The sequence below is a fragment of the Myotis myotis genome, unplaced genomic scaffold (genome assembly GCF_014108235.1).
Source record: "Myotis myotis isolate mMyoMyo1 unplaced genomic scaffold, mMyoMyo1.p scaffold_m19_p_4, whole genome shotgun sequence".
NCBI lineage: Eukaryota > Metazoa > Chordata > Mammalia > Chiroptera > Vespertilionidae > Myotis > Myotis myotis.
In genome coordinates, this window is record NW_023416346.1 from 23749909 (window position 1) to 23772824 (window position 22916).

At 41.6% G+C, this 22916-nt stretch overlaps 1 protein-coding gene across 1 annotated transcript in view; it reads right to left on the reverse strand.

Moving 5' to 3' along the window:
• F9 (coagulation factor IX) overlaps positions 1–22916 on the reverse strand; it is a 38730-nt gene that overhangs the window by 2482 nt on the left and 13332 nt on the right. The window contains exons 4-7 of the mRNA XM_036306138.1: positions 22287–22400; positions 13997–14125; positions 11522–11727; positions 97–211 (exon numbers count right to left, since the gene is read on the reverse strand). Of these exons, the coding sequence (XP_036162031.1) occupies positions 97–211; positions 11522–11727; positions 13997–14125; positions 22287–22400 (564 nt within the window). The remainder of the gene's footprint in view (positions 1–96; positions 212–11521; positions 11728–13996; positions 14126–22286; positions 22401–22916) is intronic.

The following is a 22916-nucleotide window of genomic DNA, read 5'->3' on the forward strand; positions in this document are numbered from 1 at the left end:
CCCAAGTTATTTAACAATTATCCTATTAGACCTTCATAAAATATGATATACTAGTCTTATAGAAGATGTTGTAGAGTACTATCCTTATTTACTTACCTGCAATAATGGTAATTTCAACACCAGGTTTGATACAGTGGGCTGCAGTTACGACCCATTTTTCATTAACAATGGAACCTCCACAGAATCCTTCAATTTTATTATGCAGAAGGACCTGTGGAAACAAAATTATGAATCTTATTAGATAATATATTTGATTCAAAACTAAGTAAATATGTGTGCTGTTTACAGGAGTCGGCAAAAGTTGGCTTGTAGGTGCTGGCAGACCTGGAGTGTTTCTGGAAAGTGTTAGTATTGCAGATGAATTAGTATTTCTGGAGCATAATTTAAAAAAGCAATTTATGTAACTGTCTTGAAGAGAATATTCAGTGAGAGCCAGGGGGAACTCTCACCAATATGAGGGAACAGCTTCTTTTGGGGATCTAGGGCCCTTGGATTCCATTTCCAGGTGCGTCAGATTATCTGATTGCAATAATTATACATTGAGACATGCACTGACTTGACTCCTTGAGATCAGTAGTTATTATTGAGTATCCTGACCCTGCATGAGGAAATATTTTTTGCTGCAGGCTATTAGAAGAAAAAAAAAAACCATTGATTTTTAAAGGAGATTTTTTTCAAGCCCTTTTAAAACAGGAATATTGTGAAACGAGACCTATGGCCTCCATAATGGCTATGTTTATGGCCATCCAGGCAATGAGGAACAGAAAGATTCATGCACTCCTTCCATTGTACCTAACCATATTTGACTGTCCCTGGCTGGATATGCCAGCGCCTTTGCCCTAAAAGTTCTATTTTTTTTTTTTTGGTGCTGGGGCACAGTGGATAAAGATGTTTGGGCACTGCTTTGAGCCTGGGCATTATTAGATAAGAGGCCACCCCAGTCTTACATCTGCACATTCATTGCATAATCAGAGTGGACAATGAATATTTTCACCACCTCAATGACTAGATCAACTTGGAGAATTTCACTTCCAATGTAAGCAAGAGCCTGATCAACCACTTTAGGAAGAAAGCCGAGAAGGTGAACACTAGAGGGCACACTTAACATTTGGTAAAACCTTTCTGGGCACTGACTAGCTCAGTGGTTCTTAACCTTCCTAGTGCCGCGACCCTTTAATACAGTTCCTCATGTTGTGGTGACCCCCAATTTCATTGTTACAAATTGAACATAATTAAAGCATTGTGATTAATCACAAAACAATATGTAATTATATATGTGTTTTCCGATGGTCTTAGGCGACCCCTGTGAAAGGGTCTTTCGACCCCCAAAGGGGTCGCAACCCACAGGTTGAGAACCGCTGGACTAGCTCTTGTGAATAGATGCCCTTTTACTAAATAAAATACACATAGCCCCATGTGTCAGCCCATTCATAAACTAGGGGAAGGAAATGGTTAGTTCCTTTCAGTATGAGTCTGAGAAGGTCCTTGGGACATATTCTTGTGAAGATTCTTTTTGTCCTGAATTCAATTTACTGAACGTCTGCTAAATCCTTGACACTGAAGCACCAGCCTCCTACCTGGAGACCTATGGAGCTGACTCATTGCAAGCTTCTGAGCCCCCTTTCCATACTCTACCTTTCCCTCTCATTCTAGCTATTGCTTTTCATTTTGAAAAGTTGTAGAAATATAGGAGAACTCACATAATATAACAAACTCTAGTGTACCGACCACCTAGACCTGTGGTCGGCAAACTGCGGCTCGCAAGCCACATGTGGCTCCTTGGCCCCTTGAGTGTGGCTCTTCCTAAGCCTTAGGAGTACCCAAACTAAGTTAATAGCCATGTACCTACCTATATAGTTTAAGTTTGAAAAATTTGGCTCTCAAAAGATATTTCAGTCATTGTACTGTTGATATTTGGCTCTGTTGACTAATGAGTTTGCCGACCACTGACCTAGACTTCACAGTCTTCTTAAGTATTTTAGAACATTTATTGATGGCTTACTATGGGCTAATCATTGTGCTAAGTGTTTTATGTACATTTAATACAACACATTGAAGGTGATATTAATATTTCCATTTGTAATGAGCTAACTGAGGTTTAGATATGCATGTTAATTACCCTAAGGTTAGTGGTGAAGCTAAGATGCAAACCCTAGTCTGCCTGGCTTCAGAATCTATGCTTCTAAGCATCCAGTATTTCTCCAAGTGTGGTTGGTGAACCAGTTGCAGTAGAATCATCTAGGATGCTTGTAAAATGCAGATTTGGAGGCCCACCCAGGCTTAATAAGAATATTTAGGGGATGGGACGAGAGAAAAATGAAGATCTCTGGAATATCCTTATGCATAATTAAATTTGAAAAATTCTGTTTCAGAATTCCCAATGGTTGGTGAACTATGTTTTAAAACTGCTCACTCTGATATGAATAACCTGTGAACATAGACAATAGTATGGGGAAGACTTGGGGTGGGGTGGGGGTTGGGTGGAGGGCACAAAAAGGGAGAAAATAGGAGAAATTTATAATATTGTCAACAATAAGAAAAGTGCTCACTCTGGGCAGATATAGCTACATAATTTGTGGGGCTCAGTGCAAAATGAAAATGTGGGACCCCCCTCCCCGTTCAAAAGTCAGGGAAAATGGTATTGAAGACATTAAAATACAAAATTTTTCCTTTTCTTTGGTGGTTTCTGGCAACCTATCAGGGGGTTTTTAATGTACTATTTAATGTCATGCTATCTTAGGCATGAGGGGTATATACAGGGAGGGCAGATACTCACAGGTGCCCAGGGGCTGCATCTTGAAATTTAGCATGCAAGCACACATGCTCCATACCCTCCTCCCACCAGACTGATGCTCTGTGACCCAGCAGTGGTAAGAGTAAGTAAATCTTTCCTTCCCACTGGCCCATTGCAGCAACCAACCGCAAAGGGGGGATTCCCAAGGGGTTGCAACTTATATGCCATAATGTGCTCAGTACCTGGAATAGAGGTGGGCAAGAGGCTCACTCCCACCATTCACCTTCCAAATGTTCTGTGACATTTTTGCTCCCTAGATGCCATGTGACCATGCCCCCTCCCAAGATGGCATAGGGTATGTGCACCCATACTTAACCTTTCCTGTGACTGTGCAGGAGGAGGACGACAGTGGTAGCTACTGGGGATGAGGAGATGTGCTATGGGTTGGGGGTGGCAGTAGTCATTGGGCAAGTGTGAGAAAGGAGAGTCAGGGTTGACCAAGGCACCAGGGGACAGGGAAGTGGGAAGTCAAGAATCCATCCCCTTGTGGTACTGAGAACTGAGACCAATGATTCAAGTATCCAAGTCCCTAGCCCAGTGATGGTGAACCTTTTGAGCTCGGTGTGTCAGCATTTTGAAAAACCCTAACTTAACTCTGGTGCCGTGTCACATATAGAGATTTTTTGATATTTGCAACCATAGTAAAACAAAGACATATTTTTGATATTTATTTTATATATTTAAATGCCATTTAACAAAGAAAAATCAACCAAAAAAATGAGTTCGTGTGTCACCTCTGACACACATGTCATAGGTTCGCCATCACTGCTTGCCCATGTATGCCCCATTGTCTCATTGGACTTGAATTATAAAACACAAATGCAAAGCACTGAACTCCAAATGTAGGACCCCTCTGAATGCAGGGCGCGGTGCAAGGTGCACTGGTCACAAGTTCGCGAAACTGGCTCTGACCCCAAGTGATTTTCATCGTCAAACAAATTTGGGCAATATCTACACTAATAAAAGAGAAAAATGGTAATTGGCGTACGGCGGTACCATTTTCATTGGCTAATCAGGGCTATATGCAAATTAACTGCAAACTAAGATTGGCAGTTAACTGCCAACTAAGATTGGCAGTTAACTGCCAACAAGATGGTGGCTAATTTGCATATGTAGGCACAATGCAGGGAGGCGAAAGGGAAAGCAGGAAGAAGCCCCCTGCCACTGACAGTGATCGGAAACCCAGGGGGGAGCTAAGAGCTGGGGGGCAGGGCAAAGGCGGCCCCAGGGCCGCCTTTGCCCTGCCCCCCAGCCATGATCGGAGAATCAGGTGCCTTTTCCGCCCTGGCCAGTGATAGCAGGAAGTAGGGGTGGAGCCAGCGATGGGAGCTGGGCACGGTCGAAGCTGGCAGTCCCGGGAGCTAGGGGTCCCTTGCCTGGGCCTAAAGCGGAGCCCACGATCGCGGCGCCCCCCGCTGCCACTGCAGGTCCCCGCTGCCGGGCCGGACGCCTAGGCCAGAGGCGTTAGGCCTGGGCAGGGGCGGAGCCTGCAACCGCGGGGAGCTGGGGGTCCCCTGCCCAGGCCTGACACCTCTGCCGGAGGCCTCAGGCCTGGTCAAGGGGCCGATCCAGTGATTGGTGATCGGAGGGTGATGAGGGTCAACTCCTCTGGCTGAGGCATCAGGCCTGGGTGGGGGGCTGAGCCGGGGATTGGGGGGATATGAGGGTCCCCTCGCCCAGGCCTGAAGCCTGGGTCAGAGGCGTCAGGCTTGGGCGGGGGGTGGAGCAAGCGATCAGAGGGAGATGGGGGTCCCCCGCCCAGGCATGATTCCTGGGCCAGAGGCCTCAGGCCTGGGCGGGGGCCAGAGCCAGTGATGGGGGGAGATGGGGGTCCCCTGTCCAAGCCTGACACCTCTGGCGGAGGCGTCAGGCCTGGGCAAGGGGCCGATCAGGCGATCGGAGGGTGATGGGGGTCAACGCCTGAGGGCTCCCAGTATGTGAGAGGGGGCTGGCTGGGCTGAGGGACACTCCCCCCCCCCCCACACACCCAGTGCACGAATTTCGTGCACTGGGACCCTAGTTGTCCTATATTGGTCCTAATGGTTACAACGGAATATCTGTTCAAGTAACTGGGGTTAAGAATCAATTTTTGTATTAGAGATGAATTAGACATTTCTCAGCTTAATGGGCTAGTAAGGCCAGACTGAATGATATCCACAGCCCCTGGCTGTGATGTAGCCAGTGTGATTCCAGCCAAAGACTTGCTGCCAGAGCTTCTATTGCTTTCTGGTGGGTGATCAAGAAATATGGTTGTGTCCTTTTATGCCTAAAGAGCCTAAATTTTAGCAAACATCTTTGTCAAGAAAAAGTCCTAAAATATATTCACATTTAAAGATATCACAAAAGGCTTGTTTGTGGAATGTTTGCTTGACTACCTCAAGATCACAGCTATCTAAATATTAGCTATTTGGGGATGAGCTATCTGCTTGACCAATGACAAGTTCTTGTAAGACATACCTTTGGAGAATGATGGGGAAAATGGGAAAGCGTATGTTCTGAGCAAGACAACTGAGTTCTGACCTGTCAAACATTTTCATGTTTGTCATGACCTAAGAGGAGCCTGTTTTCTTTCTTTCAGACACACACACACACACACACACACACACACACACATACACACCAAATGCATCCACATGCATCTACAAAATACACATTTACACATCTCTTCTGATGCTCTTTATTGACAATGCCAACCCAGAGTAACAGCTGTTGCCTTGTTCACTTCCTAACCTTTCAACTTGAACCTAGCATTTCCTTGTGATTTTAGTAAACCTTTATTCTTCCTAAATAGCCACCTCCAGCTTTACAAAAATATTTTTCTATGTTTGCATACTCATTCTCTCTCATATAAAAAACAAAATCATTTCTGCATGATGTATAGCTTGTTATGCCCACAGGTGTGATTCATCCAGCCCTAAGCTCTACTTCATTTTTCTGGGCACAGAGGCAATGCTCACTTCTGGTTTTTAATAACTGGTTAACTAGACTAGTGATTGAAATAGATTTCATCCGAAAACATGCTCAAAGTCTCTAACCACTGGAGAGATGCGAATCAAAACAACAATGAGGTATCATCTCACACCTGTCAGAATGGCTATTATCAACAAATCAACAAACGACAAGTGCTGGCCAGGATGTGGAGAAAAAGGAACCCTCGTGCACTGCTGGTGGGAATGCAGACTGGTGCAGCTACTGTGGAAAACAGTATGGACTTTCTTCTAAAAGTTAAAATGGAGCTCCCATTTGACCCAGTAATCCCACTTCTAGGAATATATCCCAAGAAACCAGAAACACCAATCAGAAAGGATATATGCACCTCTATGTTCATAGCAGCACAATTCACCATAGCTAAGATCTGGAAACAGCCTAAGTGCCCATCAGTAGATGAATGGATTAGAAAACTGTGGTACATCTACACAATGGAATACTATGTTGCTATAAAAAAGAAGGAACTTTTACCATTTGCAACAGCATGGATGGAACTGGAGAGCATTATGCTAAGTGAAATAAGCCAGTCGGAGAAAGATAAATGTCACATGATCTCCCTCATATATGGGATATAATGAACAACATAAACTGATGAACAAAAATAGATCCAGAGATAAGGTAACACTGAACAGACTGTCCAACCTCAGAGAGAAGGCAGGGGAGCGGGGGGATGAGATCAACCAAAGGACTTGTATGCATGCATATTAGCATAACCAGTGGATACAGACACTGGGACAGTGGATGCTTTTCCTAGGGAGTGGGAGTGGCTGCGGGGGGGGGGGGGGTCAATCAGGGAAAAAGGAGACATATGTAATACTTTAAACAATAAAAAATAAAATAAAAATTTAAAAAAAGAAATGGATTTCATCAAACTGTCCCAGAGAATAATAGTCTAAGTGTTCTGTGCAAACTAGTTTTGTGGGGCTGGTGAAATTACAATGGTCATCTTTTTATTTCTCCTAATTGGAACTTTATCATTTGAGCTAGGACAAATAGAGGGTTACCTTTTCCAGGTGAAGATATTTCTATAGTCTTAGGATCTTGATATAACATCTTCCTCCTAATCCCTCCATCCCCCCACCAAAGAAAAAAAAGTCATGTTTCATACATATGGTAACTATGTGTGCTATCTGCCATGGATGTGTGTCCTAATAGAATGGAATGAATTGGGTTTGTGTAGGTAGCTGTTCAGGTCAAGAGTTTGGGCATCTATAAGGCTAGCTTCAGGCCAAAGCTGAGGAAAGTTCAGACTGGGTAAAATGCTAAAATATTTTAAGATTATTTTAGGCCAAGAACAGAATAAAGAATAGACAGGCATATTTTGTCTGTTAAATAGTTTATCTGCAATTGCATATGATACAACCTAATATAAAGGATAGGGAAAGCTTGAGGACCTGGCTTCCATTTTATTCGATCCATGATAAAACAGAAAATAGAAGACCAGGTACTTGGCATACAGGGCAGGACAGATCCTAAGCCAAAGCAGAAGAGGTGGGAGGAGCGCTTGGGGTAAGTTTGCGCATGCTCAGAATTGTCTGCAGACAGCCTCAAGGGCATGGAACCAAAACCAAATTAAAGCTTTGGAAAGCCTCAACACTGCCTAGCTTCTCAAATCTCTCACTTTTAAGCTGTTGATGAAGGCGGTCTTGTAATATAAGCATTGCAATTTCCCTTTTTCTCTAATGTTGAAAAGTTTTCATTGCTTGCCTATGCAGCTGTGTGAAATTCTGAGTCTTGTTTTAGTTCCCACTCCTCTAAGGAAGCTAAGGATATACTGACTTGAGGAAACAGCAGTTCTGTTCCTATATAGTGCACTTAAACCTTTAGCGTCCTCTCTTCTCTCTTGAGGTGTTCCTGCAGAATCCCTGCTTCATTTCCCCAGGCTCTCATGTGGCTCTGAGCCCACCACAGTGCATCTGGAGGGAAAATGAAGGAAATTGGCCTTGTACCTCCCTCCACCTCTCTCTCAGGCCTTCTGTCATGGTGATGTGGGTTCCAGGTCAGGCAAGCCAGCCTGTACCTTTGAGTTTGGGGGGCGGGGCCTTGCAGGCCGGAACCACAGGGGGTTTTGGAAGTGTCTGGCAACCACAGTTGCTGAGGAGGCCTTGCCTCCAGCTTCCCAGGTGAAAGCCCTAAAATAAGTTAAGGACAGGCCACATGGAAAGTGCACATTGCTCTTTAGGGTCTCAAAGCTATCCTCTACCCTACTCTAATCTCCCCCTAGGTGAAAAAATACCCTTGACATATTCTTCATAGAGTTATCCAGCAGCTGCTGTCCCCAGTGACAGAACAGCTCGTCAGGTAAACAATTAGACATTTTTTTCAAACAGCATTTCCACCCAAAACTGCCCAGCCCACAAAATCGTTCTTGTGGTTGTAAAGGGCTTTCATAACCGGGGCCAGAACCTGCCTACCTGCCTGTAACTTTCACTCATAAATCCACAAACAAAAAGTCATCTTCTCCTTCCCCACTGTGGCACTTTAGCACTTGCAAGCAGCTCACTTAAACCTTTTCTCTAACAGACGAAAACCTTTCCAATTCATTCAAACTGTTCATTACTCCAGATGAAGGTCAACTCTCAGTTCTTCTTGGGATTTCTTTACCTAAGTGGTTGCTTTATCTCCCACCCCTTTTTATGAAGCATCAGCATTTGAACCACTCTTTTCTAGGTGGCATTGCTAAACAGTATTTTCTATTTCATTGCCATAGAATATTTTGACCTTTGAAACCCCAGCTGTTGCTTACTTTCTCTTGATGCCTTGGGCTGCAGCAAGTGTGTTGCAGTTTTGTTTGCAATCAAATCAAGTAGTTCCACCCTGCAGATTAACTGTGATGAGGTGGAGCCGGCTCTCCCACAAATGAGAGATTCTGGTTTGTTTCAATTCTATTTCTTCTTAGTCTAAAGTGACTTTTATATACTCAAATGTATCTGATATTTTTGGGAGGTGATGTCAGAGGAATGGCGGCATAAATGTGGGTCTGTCCTCTCCCTCTAACATTTCAACAAAATAAACACCTATAATTCAACAAAGAAGTCCCTGCTCAACACGGATGCATGCCAGAGACCTTCATACTGGAACAAGTAAGGTAGGCTCCTTGGAATAAGTGGGGAGATGAGAAGGGAGGGAAGCCGAACACGGCTAAAGTAACCTTTCATGAGAAACTACATGGAGGTGGGTGTGGACAGTCCTCTGGTGAGGATGGAAACAATGCAGAAATATGACTGGGTCATTCTGAAGTAGCCAAGAAAGTAGATCAGCTCTTCACTTTTGGGGAAAAACTAAAACCTAGTACTTTGTAGTTCTCCAGTCCGTAATCTTAATTCATGTGTGTAAAATAGGGAGTGAACATGTGTGTGCACATGTGCATACATGTGGGTAAGTGATTTTGAACATTCCAAATTATCTTAGCTCGGCTTGATTGGAAAGAGGTAACAGGTACACTAACTACAAGTGTGCATTGAGGAGAACATGACAGATTTGAAATGATGTGTATCACTTATATCTTCTTCCTCACAGTGCAACTGTAACTGTCATCTAGTAGTTTCTTTTGCTTAAAAGAAAAAAAAATAGCTTGAGTAAAATTTCTATTAGGAAAGACTTGGCGTTGTTCAAACATTGGCAAGCATCTGGCTTAAAAGGGATGCATAGGGAACAGAGATTATATGACTAAACTGAGACAACAAAACCCCATATTTTTAGCTCTCATTTAAATATATTTGCCATTTTATTTCTGGGATGACAAGGGAACAATGCTAAGCCTGCAATGCATGCATTCTGGGATTTTAAAAAAAATCCTGGTGTGTTTTTTTGGGTTTTTTTTTTTTTTTGAGTGGGAAGTTATCTTCTTAGCTAATGAAACACTGGGTGACTGGGTCCTCCACTCTAAGCACTGCTTTATGTCTCACAAGCCCAAGGAAGATAAAACTTATAAAGTATAATTTTTGTTCTAAGCAACTTACCCATGGAAGTTGGATATAGAGTGAATGAAAACATAAGAACACAAATAATAAAATTAGAATTAAACACATAGATGTTAAATAGAATAAAGCATAATTAGAGTGGCTGACCTGAGAGGGATTATTCAAGGAGAGGTTGATAAGAAGGTCAAAGGTTATTCTTATCAAGAGTCATGAACGAAAGTAAAGATGTGAGTGAAGGAAGCAGCACTGGTAGGATGCTTAAGTAGGGGATAGGGGGTTTTAAAGGAACATATGGTATATTTTATTGTGTATAAGATCAAGTCCAACAAATATTGTTAAAAGCAAAGGTAAAAGAAAGTAAAATATAAAGTTTTGGTTGTGATGGTCTATAACCCTTTAGTACCATTCTCTGGAATGTCTGTGCCAAATCCCTCACCTTCCAGGGCTAAGTTCAATATCTTATAAGCATTATATTGGGTAAATGCAGGTAATCGAAAGAATTCTAGATAGTTACATAGCTAGCCTCAAAAAATTCCAGTAGTTTTAAACTTGGGGACATTTACCTGATCCTAGCTTAAATTGCTACCTGTTTGATAATTGAAACGTCTTTAAAACTACTGGTCTCTGATGACAAATGTTCAAACCTCAGTAGAGAGGTTTAGTGAAGCATCCTTGAGATTACTATAAAATCACATGATTGTGGCCACTAGGGAGTTTTATATTAGACTCAACTGTTATAAGTGCTGTCCAATAGAACTTTCTGCAATGATGGAAATGTTCTGTTTCTGCGCTTTCTAATATGGTAGTCATATGTGGCTATTGTGCACTTGAAATATGGCAGGTGTCACTGAGGAAATTAATTTTAAATTTGATTTAATGGTAGTTAAATTTAAATAGCCACATGTGTCTAGTAGTTACCTTATTGGACAGCACAACTTTATATAAGGACCAGCCTAGATCCTGATCTCTGGGGCCTACTCCTTCTCTCTGATAGAATCCCTTAGGCTTTAGCTATAGCCAGTAACAACCGAGGTTTTGTTACAAATTTAGCTCTTGATTGTCACCCCAAAAATTTGCACAGTTGATTCTCATGTGTGTTGTCTGCAGTTCACACCTGGAAGAATGTGCAATTAGGTACCATGATTCCACTGTTTGTAGTTTTGAACCTTAGCTTCTGCAAAAAGATTGTTTCATTTGGACCATTAGATTTCAAATTATAGTGTGCATTAGAATTACCTGAAGGACTTGTAGCACACAAATTTCTGGGCCCCACCCCCAGAGACTCTGATCTGGTAGGACTAAGGTGTAGCATGAAAATTTGCATTCCTAACAAGTTCCCAGGAGATTCTGATGCTACCACATTTTGAGAACCACAGGCTTGGACCCAGTCCCTATCTCATACCCTGGTTCCAATAGCCCAGTTCTTGTTTTCATTCTTCCTACTTGAGTCCTTTTTACAATCCCTTAGAAATAATACAGTTTTTCTGGACCTAGAGATTTTCTGATGCTTACCAGTATTTTCCAGGGGCTGAAGCTAAGTAGTACCCTGAACCCCCGTACCTGTAACCTCACTTCTAGCCCTCACCATGGCTTGTCTGGAATCCTGCTATGCTATTTCTTTGATGCCAAACTCTCCTTGACCTTGTATAGTAACTGTCCCTGGACTTCTCTTTCACAAGCTCCCCACCTATGGGGGTTTCATCATGTTGCTGAGTACTGAAACACTTCCCACACCTAATGTCCTAGTCTCAGCCTCCCACCTGGCCTGTCTGCCCCCCACCCCCTCTAGTTTTGATACACCATCAATATAGAGTACCTGCCAAGGAAATTGACCTGGTTTGGCATTTTCTCCACCAACAACTCGAGTGAAGTCATTAAATGGTTGAGTGCTTTGAGTGACGTTGTCCAAAATTGTTTCATCTTCAGTAGAATTTTCAGAGTCCATATTGGAAAAAATAGTCTCAGCACGAGTAAACTTCAGAGAATTGAGTGAGACAGAAACTCTCCCACATGGAAATGGCACTAGAAAAATGAAAAAAAAAAGAATTTGAATATTTCTCATTGGCAAGCAGAACATATATTATAAAGATTAAAAATGAGGCCCATCCTTGTCACTTCTGAAAAGCAGACCCATCAATATTTTTAAAAAATCGAATCAATTAATATCATCTCAAACTAAAAGGTTAATTAAATTATTTTCATGGTAAGTTTTCAAATCCTTCATGAAAAGAAGATTTGGTTCAAGAATGCATCATCTCTACAGAAATAGGATAAGAGTTCCAGAATCAAATTTTGTAAGACTTTTATAAAGTCTAATGACTTTCTGTTTAGTTTTTTTCTACTAAAAAGTTTTATTCCCAAGTACTGTCCCTAAATGCAAATCTGATGATTGGTGCCTTGTAACTTTAACTTTAGAATTAAGTAAATGGTACTCCTGCTGCTTATTGTTAACAGGATTTCTTTTGTAGACTAGAATGCCTTCTAGATTCCAAAGTGGATTTTAGGTATTTCTTGGGGGAGGGGGGGGTCATTGTGATTTAATTACATGATTATCAAGTATTAACCAAATTACTCATATGATTATCACAGCCATGTCCACCTTGGGAACTGGCCACCTTTTTACATTGGGTTGGTTTATTTCCTAAAGAAATGAAATTGTCACCTGGCTGGCATGGCTCAGTGGTTGAGTGTCGACCTATCAACCAGGAGGTCATGGTTCGATTCCCAGTGGGGGCACATGCCTGGGTTGCGGGCTTGATCCCCAGTGTGGGGCATGCAGGAAGTAGCCGTTGAATTATTCTTTCTCATCATTGGTGTTTCGCTCTCTCTCTCCCTTTCCCTTAGTCTCAAATCAATAAAAATGTATATTTAAAAAGTAAAAGAAATTGTCTACTGATTCATTGGAAGCAACCAGAATGGAAATTTGTAGCCAAGCAAAGTCACCTCACATTTTATTTTCATTTCTCACTTTCCCTCCAGCCACATTCCTTATAACAGACATTTCTATAGCAACCAGCTGTGGCAAAGTATCATGAAAACAGCATGTGGTTGGGAAAACAGGAAATTTGTTCAAAATACTTATGTATAAATATAAATCATCAATGGTTAGAGGAAAAGGGACCATTACTATTGAAAAACAGAAAAGCTTATTTTAGGTTTGGCCTACTTATTCTGCTAAAGCTAAGGCTATATTCAGATGTAACACAATATTTGGAGGTGGCTCTCCATTCTTTTTTTTCTCTTATAACATTGAAGGGTTGTAAGGATTTAGCTAATATGCCATCAGTCTACATTGGAATAATACATATTTCCAAGTAGGCTGGCTTTGAGACAGTGTATATGAAGAACCAGATATGACAGACAGACAGGCAGGCCCTTGAAGCATTAAATACTCTTTATTTAGTTACAGCATGAATACTCTTGTCCTCTGGTCCTTTAATTTCCTCTGCTGAGTGCATTACTGAGATAGGTATCGAACCCAGTTACAGAGAAATGGTGCATGATTTAATGCACCAATTTAATAAGATATCAGGCTTTGGAAATGCAAAATAAATTGTATATGTTTCAAAAAGGGCCCTCATTTATCAAATATAATTGATCCTGCAAAGCCTACTTTAAAAAAACAATCAAAGTTTCTACTGCTTTCATTTTTCAGAGAAGAGCCATATGAGTGTGGAGTGGTGATGTTCTGAATACACCAACCAGCTGTCAACACGGCAGCATAGTTAACATGACTGGGAAACACTGCCTTGTCCACTGCTGAATAGAGGGATGTGCTTGAGCAGCCTGGCATGGCTTAAAATGGATGGTTGTTGGAACTATTCTCATGCCAAGGGTATAAACAGCCTGAGACCCAAGGATAGGAAATAACTTTTTCAGAGGAAACCAGCCACACCTTGGCAGAATCATGCTTAAAATTCAGCCATCCTTGTACTAAAAGCCTATCAGTCCATCATTTATGTATCTTTCATGGCATGGGATTACTACATTAATTTGCCTGGTTGAATTACAAATATATGTACAAAAATCAATTGCTTCATGCTATAAAAGTAAAAAAAAATTGGATAAATGGAAAATAATTCAGACTAAAGACATTTAGAATTTCTATTTAAAATGATGCAATTTGAAAAATTATTTTTTCCAATTCATGGTATTCCTCTTTTCTATGATTTCATAATGAAGTTAAAACAAGTAGGGATTATAATTATGTTGGCTAGTTAAAATGCTAATGGTTCAAATGTAGATTTGGAGAATATATCTGCCAAGCTTTGAAAAAAACTTAGATTTTGACCTGCTGGTTCACAGGACTTTTGGTCTTCTGCAAGTCGGTATCCTGTAGTACAGGAACAAAGCACCTTGTTATCTGTGCCCTTTTTACAAAACTGCTTGCACATGCCATTCTTAATGCTGCATGTTGCATCTGAAAGAAAGCAAACCAACAGTAACAGCATTATTTAACATGCATTTCTAAAATGTACATGAAACTACTGACATGTGTAGGTCAAATATAAGCTGGGGCCATTCATGGAGAAAAACCTAGGAACCTTAAGCTAGAGTAGAAAGATAAAATTCTTAATAAGGCATAAAATAGTGGCAGCAATATATTTGATTTGACATAAAACTGAAGGATTGAATATCCTATTTTCACTAAATCATGGACTACAATTTAAATGTTTATTAAATATAACACATATTCAGAAAAGTACCCAGAACTTTAGTCTAAATTATTCACAAAGTGGGTACACTTGTTTAAACACTAAACAGATTAATACATAAGACAGAATCAACACCCTCTAAACCAGTGGTTCTCAACCTGTGGGCCGCGACCCCTTTGGGGGTCAAACGACCCTTTCACAGGGGTCGCCTAAGATAATTGGAAAACACATATATAATTACATATTGTTTTTGTGATTAATCACTATGCTTTAATTATGTTCAATTTGTAACAATGAAATTGGGGGTCACCACAACATGAGGAACTGTATTAAAGGGTCGCGGCATTAGGAAGGTTGAGAACCACTGCAGTCTAAACTCTCCTATCGCCTCCTTTTAGTCATTATTATACTCTTCCTCCTTTCCAAAATTACCATTATCCTAACTTCTAAAAATAAATGAGTTTTGCCTGTTCATAAACTTAATATAAATAGACGCTCACAATGTGCACGCTTCTGTGTCTTTCATTTAACATTTTGACTATGAGATTCATCCCTGTTGTTTTGTATAGCAGTACTTCATCTACATGTTGTGTAGTTTCCCATTGTGTAAATATTACTACCTTTATTCATCCACTTTACTGTTGATGAATATTTAGTTGAGTTTCCAGTTTTGGGCTCTTGTTTTTATATGATACACTTATGAACATTCTTGTATATGTTTTTTGGTAATATATGCATACATACTTCCTGGAAGTACACTTATGAGTGAAATTATGTTCAGGTTTAGTAGATACTGCCAAGTAGTTTTCTAAAATAATTGCACACAATTTATTTAAAAATATTAATGTTGATATTGCAGCCTTCCCCCGCCCCCTCCCCCCCATTTGCCCACCTCCACCTACTCCCTTCTCTCCCTCCCTTGGCCTTCACCACACTATTTTCCATGTCCATGAGATACACATATATGTTCTTTGGCTAATCTTTTCAACTTATTTATCCAGTCACCACCACCCCTTACCTCTGGCACCTGCCAGTATGTTCCATGTATCCATGCTCTGGTTCCATTTTATTTTGTTCATTAGATTATACATATTAGTGAGCTCATATAAGTATTTGTCTTTCTCTGACTGGTTTATTTTGCTTAGCATAATACTCTCCAGGTCTATCCATGCTATCACAAAGGGTAAGAGTTCCATCTCTTTTAAGGCAGAGTAGTATTCATTGTATAAATGTACCATTTTTTTTGTTTGTTTGTTTTGGTTATTTTTTAATCTGTTCATCTGCTGATGTGCACTTGGGCCATTTCCAGATCTTGACTATTGCAAATAATGCTTCTATGAGCATAGGAGTGCATATATTATTTCTGATTGGTGTTTTAGGATTCTTAGGATGTATTCCCAGAAGTGGGATTGTTGGTTTAAAAGGCAGTTCCATTTTTAATTTTTTGAGGAAAATCCATATGGCTTTGCATAGTGGCTACACCAGTCTGCATTCCTACCAACAGTGCGCTAGGGTTTTCTTTTCTCCACACCCTTGCCAGCACCTGTTTTTTGTTGATTTATCAATAGTAGCCATTCTGATCGGTGTGAGGTGATACCACATTGTCATTTTAATTCATGTCTCTCTGATGATTAGTGACTTTGAGCACTTTTTCATGTCTCTTGGCCATCTATGTGTCCCCTTTGGAGAAGTGTCTATTCAGGTCCTTTGCCCATTTTTAAATGGGATTGTTTGTTTTCCTGGTGTTGAGTTGTATAAGTTCTTTATATATTTTGGAAATTAACCCCTTATTGGATATGTCATTAGCAAATATGTTCTCCCCTATAGTGGGTCCCCTTTTCATTTTGTTGCTGGTTTTTTTTTGCTGTGCAGAAGCTGTATAGTTTGATGTAGTAGTTCCATTTGTATATCTTTTCCTGAGTTTCCCTTGCCCTCAGAGACATATTGGCTAAAATATTGATGTGAGAGATGTCTGGAATTTTGCTTCTTATGTTTTCTTCTAGCATTTTTATGCTTTCTAATTGTATGCATTTAAATTCCCACCAGCAGTGTATGAGAGTTCCAGTTACTGGATGCATATGATACAGATTTCTCCTTCTACTTTGTGACTTGCCTTTTCACTTACATAGTGTATTTTACTGAATAGAAGTTTATAATTTTAATATAACCCAATTTATCAAAGGAAACTTAATCTAGCTGAGGTGGGTATGCATCAACACAAGAAAAAAAATAGGGTCCTTTAAGGTAGCTAAATGTCAAAGACATTATGTGTTGACAATGATATGCATTTTAGTGGTTCACATTTTCTTTACTCTCCTACACAATACCCCTTATTAATATACTAGAGGCCCGGTGCACAAAAATTTGTGCACTCGGGGGGAAAGGGGGGTCCCTCAGCCCGGCCTGTGCCCTCTCACAGTCTGGGACCCCTCGGGAAATAACGACCTGCTGGCTTAGGCCTGCTCCCGGGTGGCAGAGGGCAAGCCCAATCCCTAGGTGCAGCCCCTGGTCGGGCTCAGAGCAGGGCCGATTGGGGAGTTGGGGCGCCGCCCCCTGTCATGCACAGAGCAGGGCGGGTTGGGAGGTTGCGATGCCACCCTTGGTCACGCTCAGGGTAGGGCTGATTGGGGGGTTGGGGCACCGCCCCCTGTCACACTTAAGGCAGGGTCTCGATGGGGAGGTTGTGGCGCCACCCCCTGTCACGCACAGAGCAGGGCCAATCAGGGGGGTTGGGGCTCCGTACCCTGTCATGCACAGAGCAGGGTTGATCAGGGGGTTGGGGAACTTGCCCCTGTCACGCACAGAGCAGGGCCAATAGGGGAGTTGGGGCACCGCCCCCTGTCACACACAGAGCAGGGCGGATCAGGGGGTTGGGGTGCCGCACCCTGTCACACTTAGGGCAGGGCCAATGTCACACACAGAGCAGGGCCCGTGGGGGGCGGTTGGGGCATTGCCCTCTATCACCCACAGAGCAGGGCAGATCATGGGTTTGGGAGCCGCCACTGTCACACTCAGGGCAGGGCCGATGGGGAGGTTATGGCTCTACCCCGTCACACACAGAGCAGGGCCCGTGGGTGGGGGGGTTGGGGCGCAGCCCCCTGTCACGCACAGAGCAGGGCCCATCAGGGGGTTGGGGCGCCACCCTCTATCACCCACAGACCAGGGCTGATCAGGGGGTTGGGGCGCCTTCCCCTGTCAGGAACAGAGCAGGGCGGATAGGGAGGTTGTGGCCCCGCCCCCTGTAATACACAGAGCTGCAGGGCGATCAGGGGATTTGGGCGCTGCCCCCTGTCACGCTGATCCCGGTGCCGGGAGGCCTCATGGCTCCGCTGATCCCGGTGCTGGGAGGCATATTACCCTTTTACTATATAGGGTAGAGGCCTGGTGCATGGGTGGGTGCCAGCTGGTTTTCCCTGAAGGGTGTCCTGGATCAGGGTGGGGGTCCCCACTGGGGTGCCTGGCCAGCCTGGGTGAGGGGATGATGGCTGTTTGCAGCTTGTCACACACCCTTCAGGGTGGGGGTCCCCACTGGGGTGCCTGGCCAGTCTGGGTGAGGAGCTGAGGGCTGTTTTCAAGCTGGGGGTGACTGAAGCTCCCAACCGCTCCTTTTTTTCTTTTTTCTTTTTTTATTCTGGGCCAGCTTTAGCTTTGAGGCTTGGCTCCAGCTCTTAGGCCTCCGCTGCTGAAAGTAGGTTTCTGGCCTTCGCTTACAATGTTGCGATCCTGCTGGCTGAAGCCCGGCAGGTTTCTGGGGTTTTGTTTAGCTTCTGTGTTTGTTACATAGTTGCTTGCAGCTCAGAGGCCTGCAGCGGCAGGCGGGGAACGTTGGAGTCCTCTGTCACTGAAGCAAGCAAGCCTCATGTTAGTTTCAAGCTGCCTGGCTGCCGGCCGCCATCTTGGCTGACAGTTAATTTGCATATTGCCCTGATTAGCCAATGGGAAGGGTAGCGGTCGTTCGCCAATTACCGTGTTTCTCTTTTATTAGATAGGATTAGAGGCCCGGTGCATGAAATTCATGCGGGGGGGGGGGTGGTCCCTTCAGCCCTGCCTGCACACTCTCACAATCCAGGGCCACTGGCTCCTAACCGCTCACCTGCCTGCCAGGCTGATCACCCTAACTGCTCTCCCCTGCTGGCCCAATTGCCCTAACTGCTCCCCCTTGCCAGCCTGATCTACCTAATTGCTTTCCCCTACTGGCCTGATTGCCCCGACCACCTCTGCCTTGGCCCCGCCACCATGGATTTGTCCGGAAGGTCATCTGGAAGATGTCCAGTCTAATTAGCATATTACCCTTTTATTAGTATAGAAAATATCTTTGTCTCTTATAATGCTTTTTTTTAGGGTTCTATATTTTGTCTGATATAAAGATTGCTTCGTTTGTTTCTTTTTGTTAGGATTACCTGAAAGATCTTATTCCATCCCTTTATTTTAGCCTTCTGGTGTAATTTTATTGTAGGTATCTTTCTTGTCAACAACATACAATTTGATTTTAACTCCAGACTGAAAATTGTAATTAACACCATTTCATATTAATTATGGTTCCTGATATATTTGACTTATTTCTGCCATCTTATTTCATATTTTTTAATTACCATGTTTTCCCTTTGTTTCTGCTATGTCATCTCAGTAACAGGAAGTAGTATGGTTCAGGGCTTGCTAGCTGAGATGGCTGAGTTAAGTGAAACAGGCTCTGTCCTTGGGGCTATTTTGGTCTATAGAGTAGCACAGGAACACCATGAATAGAAGACACCTTCTACCTTACCTACATACTCATAATCAGTATAAATATTTCAGCTTTCTATTGAAATATTTACTTGTCCGTGCAGTTAGGACATGGAAAGGTTGAAAAGGAGTGACTGTATTAGACACCCCCTATGCACCACCTAAGTTCCTCTCAGTTTCACCTGTGTCTTCTCCCAGCATGTTGGTGATCAGTTCTGCATAGACTTCCACTGACCTCATGTTGAATGGCCTTGGCTCATATCTGCACTGCATGTCTCTCATCTCCTACCTTGGCACTTCCCCGTTGATGCTGAGTCAAGGGATGCCACATGACCTTTCTGGGTTATCCAGCACTTATAACCTAGAGATGTATTTACCTCATATGCTGAACTTTTGATCAATGGGAGACAGATGCTTATGGACAATTTTTTTCACTTATTTCGCCCTCCTAGATGGACTATCCTGAAGCCAGTTCATATGGCTTCTTGGAAAACAGTCTCAGGAGATCAAGCAATCAGTTGCAGATGAAGAGAAGACTCATCTTATTATTGGTTCTCCTTTCCTCATTGCCTCACTCCCTTGTCCCTTTCTCTTGCTCCCTAGGATTGCACACCCTAATAAGCTTGTGTCACAGACTCCATTTTTTTCGGGGGGGGGGGGAATCTAGGCTAACAGAGTGACTATATGGTTATGGAGTATATTATGGAGTTTTGAGTGATATGTCTAAATTTTTGAATTATATTTTACATAGGCTAGCATAGGCTAAGATAACAATTAACTCATGTTCCTTACTGACACTTCAGGAAATAAAAGGAGGCCAATCATTAATCAACTGTTGCCAGGTAGACAAAGAAAACAGCCTGAGCTTTAACCTTTGCTACCAATAATCCATTAAGTGCATGGTCCAGAGACATGTCACTTGGTCCTTTTTATTTATTTTTTAAAGACCTTTCTCTTCACTCATAGTGAATACATGGGACTAGCTATCATTTTTGTTGCTACAAACATTACTGAAGTGTTCAGCCAAATCAAATACCACCTGTATAAAGTGTTCAGTCAATATGAGTTTGTGATAAGTTAATAGAGGTAGGTGGTAGGTCCAGCCTGGTTTGGTGCAGGGCATGCATAACAGGAATGAGTAAAGTCAGTGTGGGTTTCCCAATTCTGATTCTGTGCCCTTGACTAAGTAACTAAACCTGTCCATGATTTGCCACATTTGTCCTTGCTCTTGGTGACCCAGTATGTTGTTGCTGCTCTCTAGCTTGGTTTGTACATTCAGTGGGAAATATTACTGCCCAATCAGAAGTCTTTTGCCCTCAGATAAAGGACTCAAAATTCTGGGAAGAGTTTAATAGCACAAGTATATTCAGTGGAAAGGTCCATAGTCCAGGATCTAAGGGACAGTTACTATAGGGCACATTCATCAATCATTTATTGAGCACTTAGATGTCAGACACTGTGCTGGATATAGGTCTCACTGGTTCTGAGACTGGCCTCAGTGCTTAAAACATCTGTTATTCTCCATCCATGTTGGTACAAACTCTTCTTTCTGCTACCCTCATGTCTACCACAAATGTTACCATTCTGTTTTATTTTGTTCTGCCTTTTACCCTGATATATTCAAAATATTTCAAAAACAAAGCTTGGACAAAAGATGTTCTGTTTAACTAGTTTATCACAGAACATGCTATTGTTCAGCTAAAACTAAAGGTATTTTCTTCACTCCACAGAAATTCATAGCAAATCAGTCCGTAGTGTTTGTGATGTGTTAGGAAAATGAAAAAAAAAAAAGTCAAAAAGTGTTTATGTGCTTGTGTCTTTCTTTCTTTCTTTCTTTCTTTCTTTCTTTCTTTCTTTCTTTCTTTCTTTCTTTCTTTCTTTCTTTCTTTCTTCTTTCTTTCTTTCTTTCTTTCTTTCTTTCTTTCTTTCTTTCTTTCTTTCTTTCTTTCTTTCTTTCTTTCTTCTTTCTTTCTTTCTTTCTTTCGTCAGGTGGATTGCTATAACACCTTAATAGAGTCCTGCTAATTTTCTACTCTTTAGTTAGATAACCCGTGATGTTAAATTATCTCCCTAGGATCACATCTCTATTTTTCTGGAGTTTCAGAGTAGAAAGAAAATCTGTCATTAGCACTGTGTGCCTTTCACAATCACAATACCTTGCATCCAGAGGAAATAAACAAGTAGTTAAAGGACTTCAGGGATTTATAACTGTAATTGCCAAAATCTCAGAAAAAATATTCTAGGCTATGAGAGGAAAAGATAAATACTGAACCTAAATTTATTATGTAACTCAGTGTTATCAATGTATGAGCTTAGATTTTTAACATATATAGTAGTTGGTATCTGTGAAAAAGTGGCTATTATATGAGAGAACTGACTTTGTCATACCTCAAATCTGTAGTTGTTTGACTTAAACTGCCTATGTTGATAACAATTCAGTCATGAGTTCAGTTGATGGGTTTAGTTTTCTTTGCATTTTTTGGACATTAGTTGGAAGCATGGGTTTAGGTCAGACAAACTGAAGTTCATGGCTTGACCATTTACTTGCCTCTGTGATTTTTAAGCTAGAGTGTTCTGATCATCATGGAATGGGGATACTAGTAATGATACTGACTGCATATGGTTGTATTGAGGATTAATAAGTGAGTGGAACATCATTACTTATTATCCACCAAATATTATTACTCTTAATATAGTTTCTTGACCTCATCCTGGAAACTATGACTATAGATAAAATGAATGTTTATAAGCCTTAAAAGTATGTTTTATACAATGGAATATTATTCAGCCTTTAAAAAAAGGAAATACTTTCCTATGCAACAACATGGATGAAACTGGAGGACACTGTGCTAAATGAAATAAGTAAGTCACAGGACAAATACTGCATGATTATATAAGGTGGTTTAAAAACTCAAAAACATGGAAGCCAAGAATGGGGAAGGAAAAAATGGGGAGTTGCTTTTCAATGGGTATAGTTTCTGTTATACAAGATGAATAAGTTCTCGACATCTGTACACATTTTGCCTGTAGTTAATAATACTGTGTTATACACTTCAAAATTTGTTAAAATGTAGATCTTATGTTGTATTCTTTACCACAATAAAAATGTATATGTTTTTAAGGGAAAATTATGCTACATAAATATTGCATTTTCCAGTTTCAAAGTGATTTTGAACCATGAGTAATCCAAAACTAGTTACTTACCTAGTTCACAGTTTTTTCCTTCAAATCCAATTTGACACCAACATTCGTAGGAATTAATGTCATCCTTGCATAGGCCGCCATTTAAACATGGATTAGACTCACATTGATCTCCATCTTTGAGATAGGTTAAGACATTGAATTAGCAGATAAATTGTTTAGAATGCCTGATCCTCCCTGCACAAACTCATGGTGAGGGGAGCCTGATTTTAGGGTCAGAGAAGAACTGTTGACCTGGAAGCCAGCTGCTTACAGGGTATCCCTGGCTTCCTGCATTTCTAAAACAACCTAGACAAAGGTTCTTAGGCTAACACTGTCCTAAGAAATTACCTTGAAGAAGGCATGTGCATAGTTCATGTAATTGCAAAAGGAAAGGGAGAAGAATGTTTAAGTATAAAAATGTACTTTTTAAGCATATGGTGAGAAGAATTTTTAGTCCTTTCTTATAGAATGGTGGTAGAGTTAATTCCAAATTAAATCACATCACTTCAACAATTATTATCTACTAGAGGCCTGGTGCACAAAATTCATGCATGGGGGGCTGTCCCCTTAGCCCAGCCTGCACCCTCTCCAATCTGGGACCCCTTGGGGGATGTATGACTGCCAGTTTAGGCTTGATCCCTGGGATTGGGG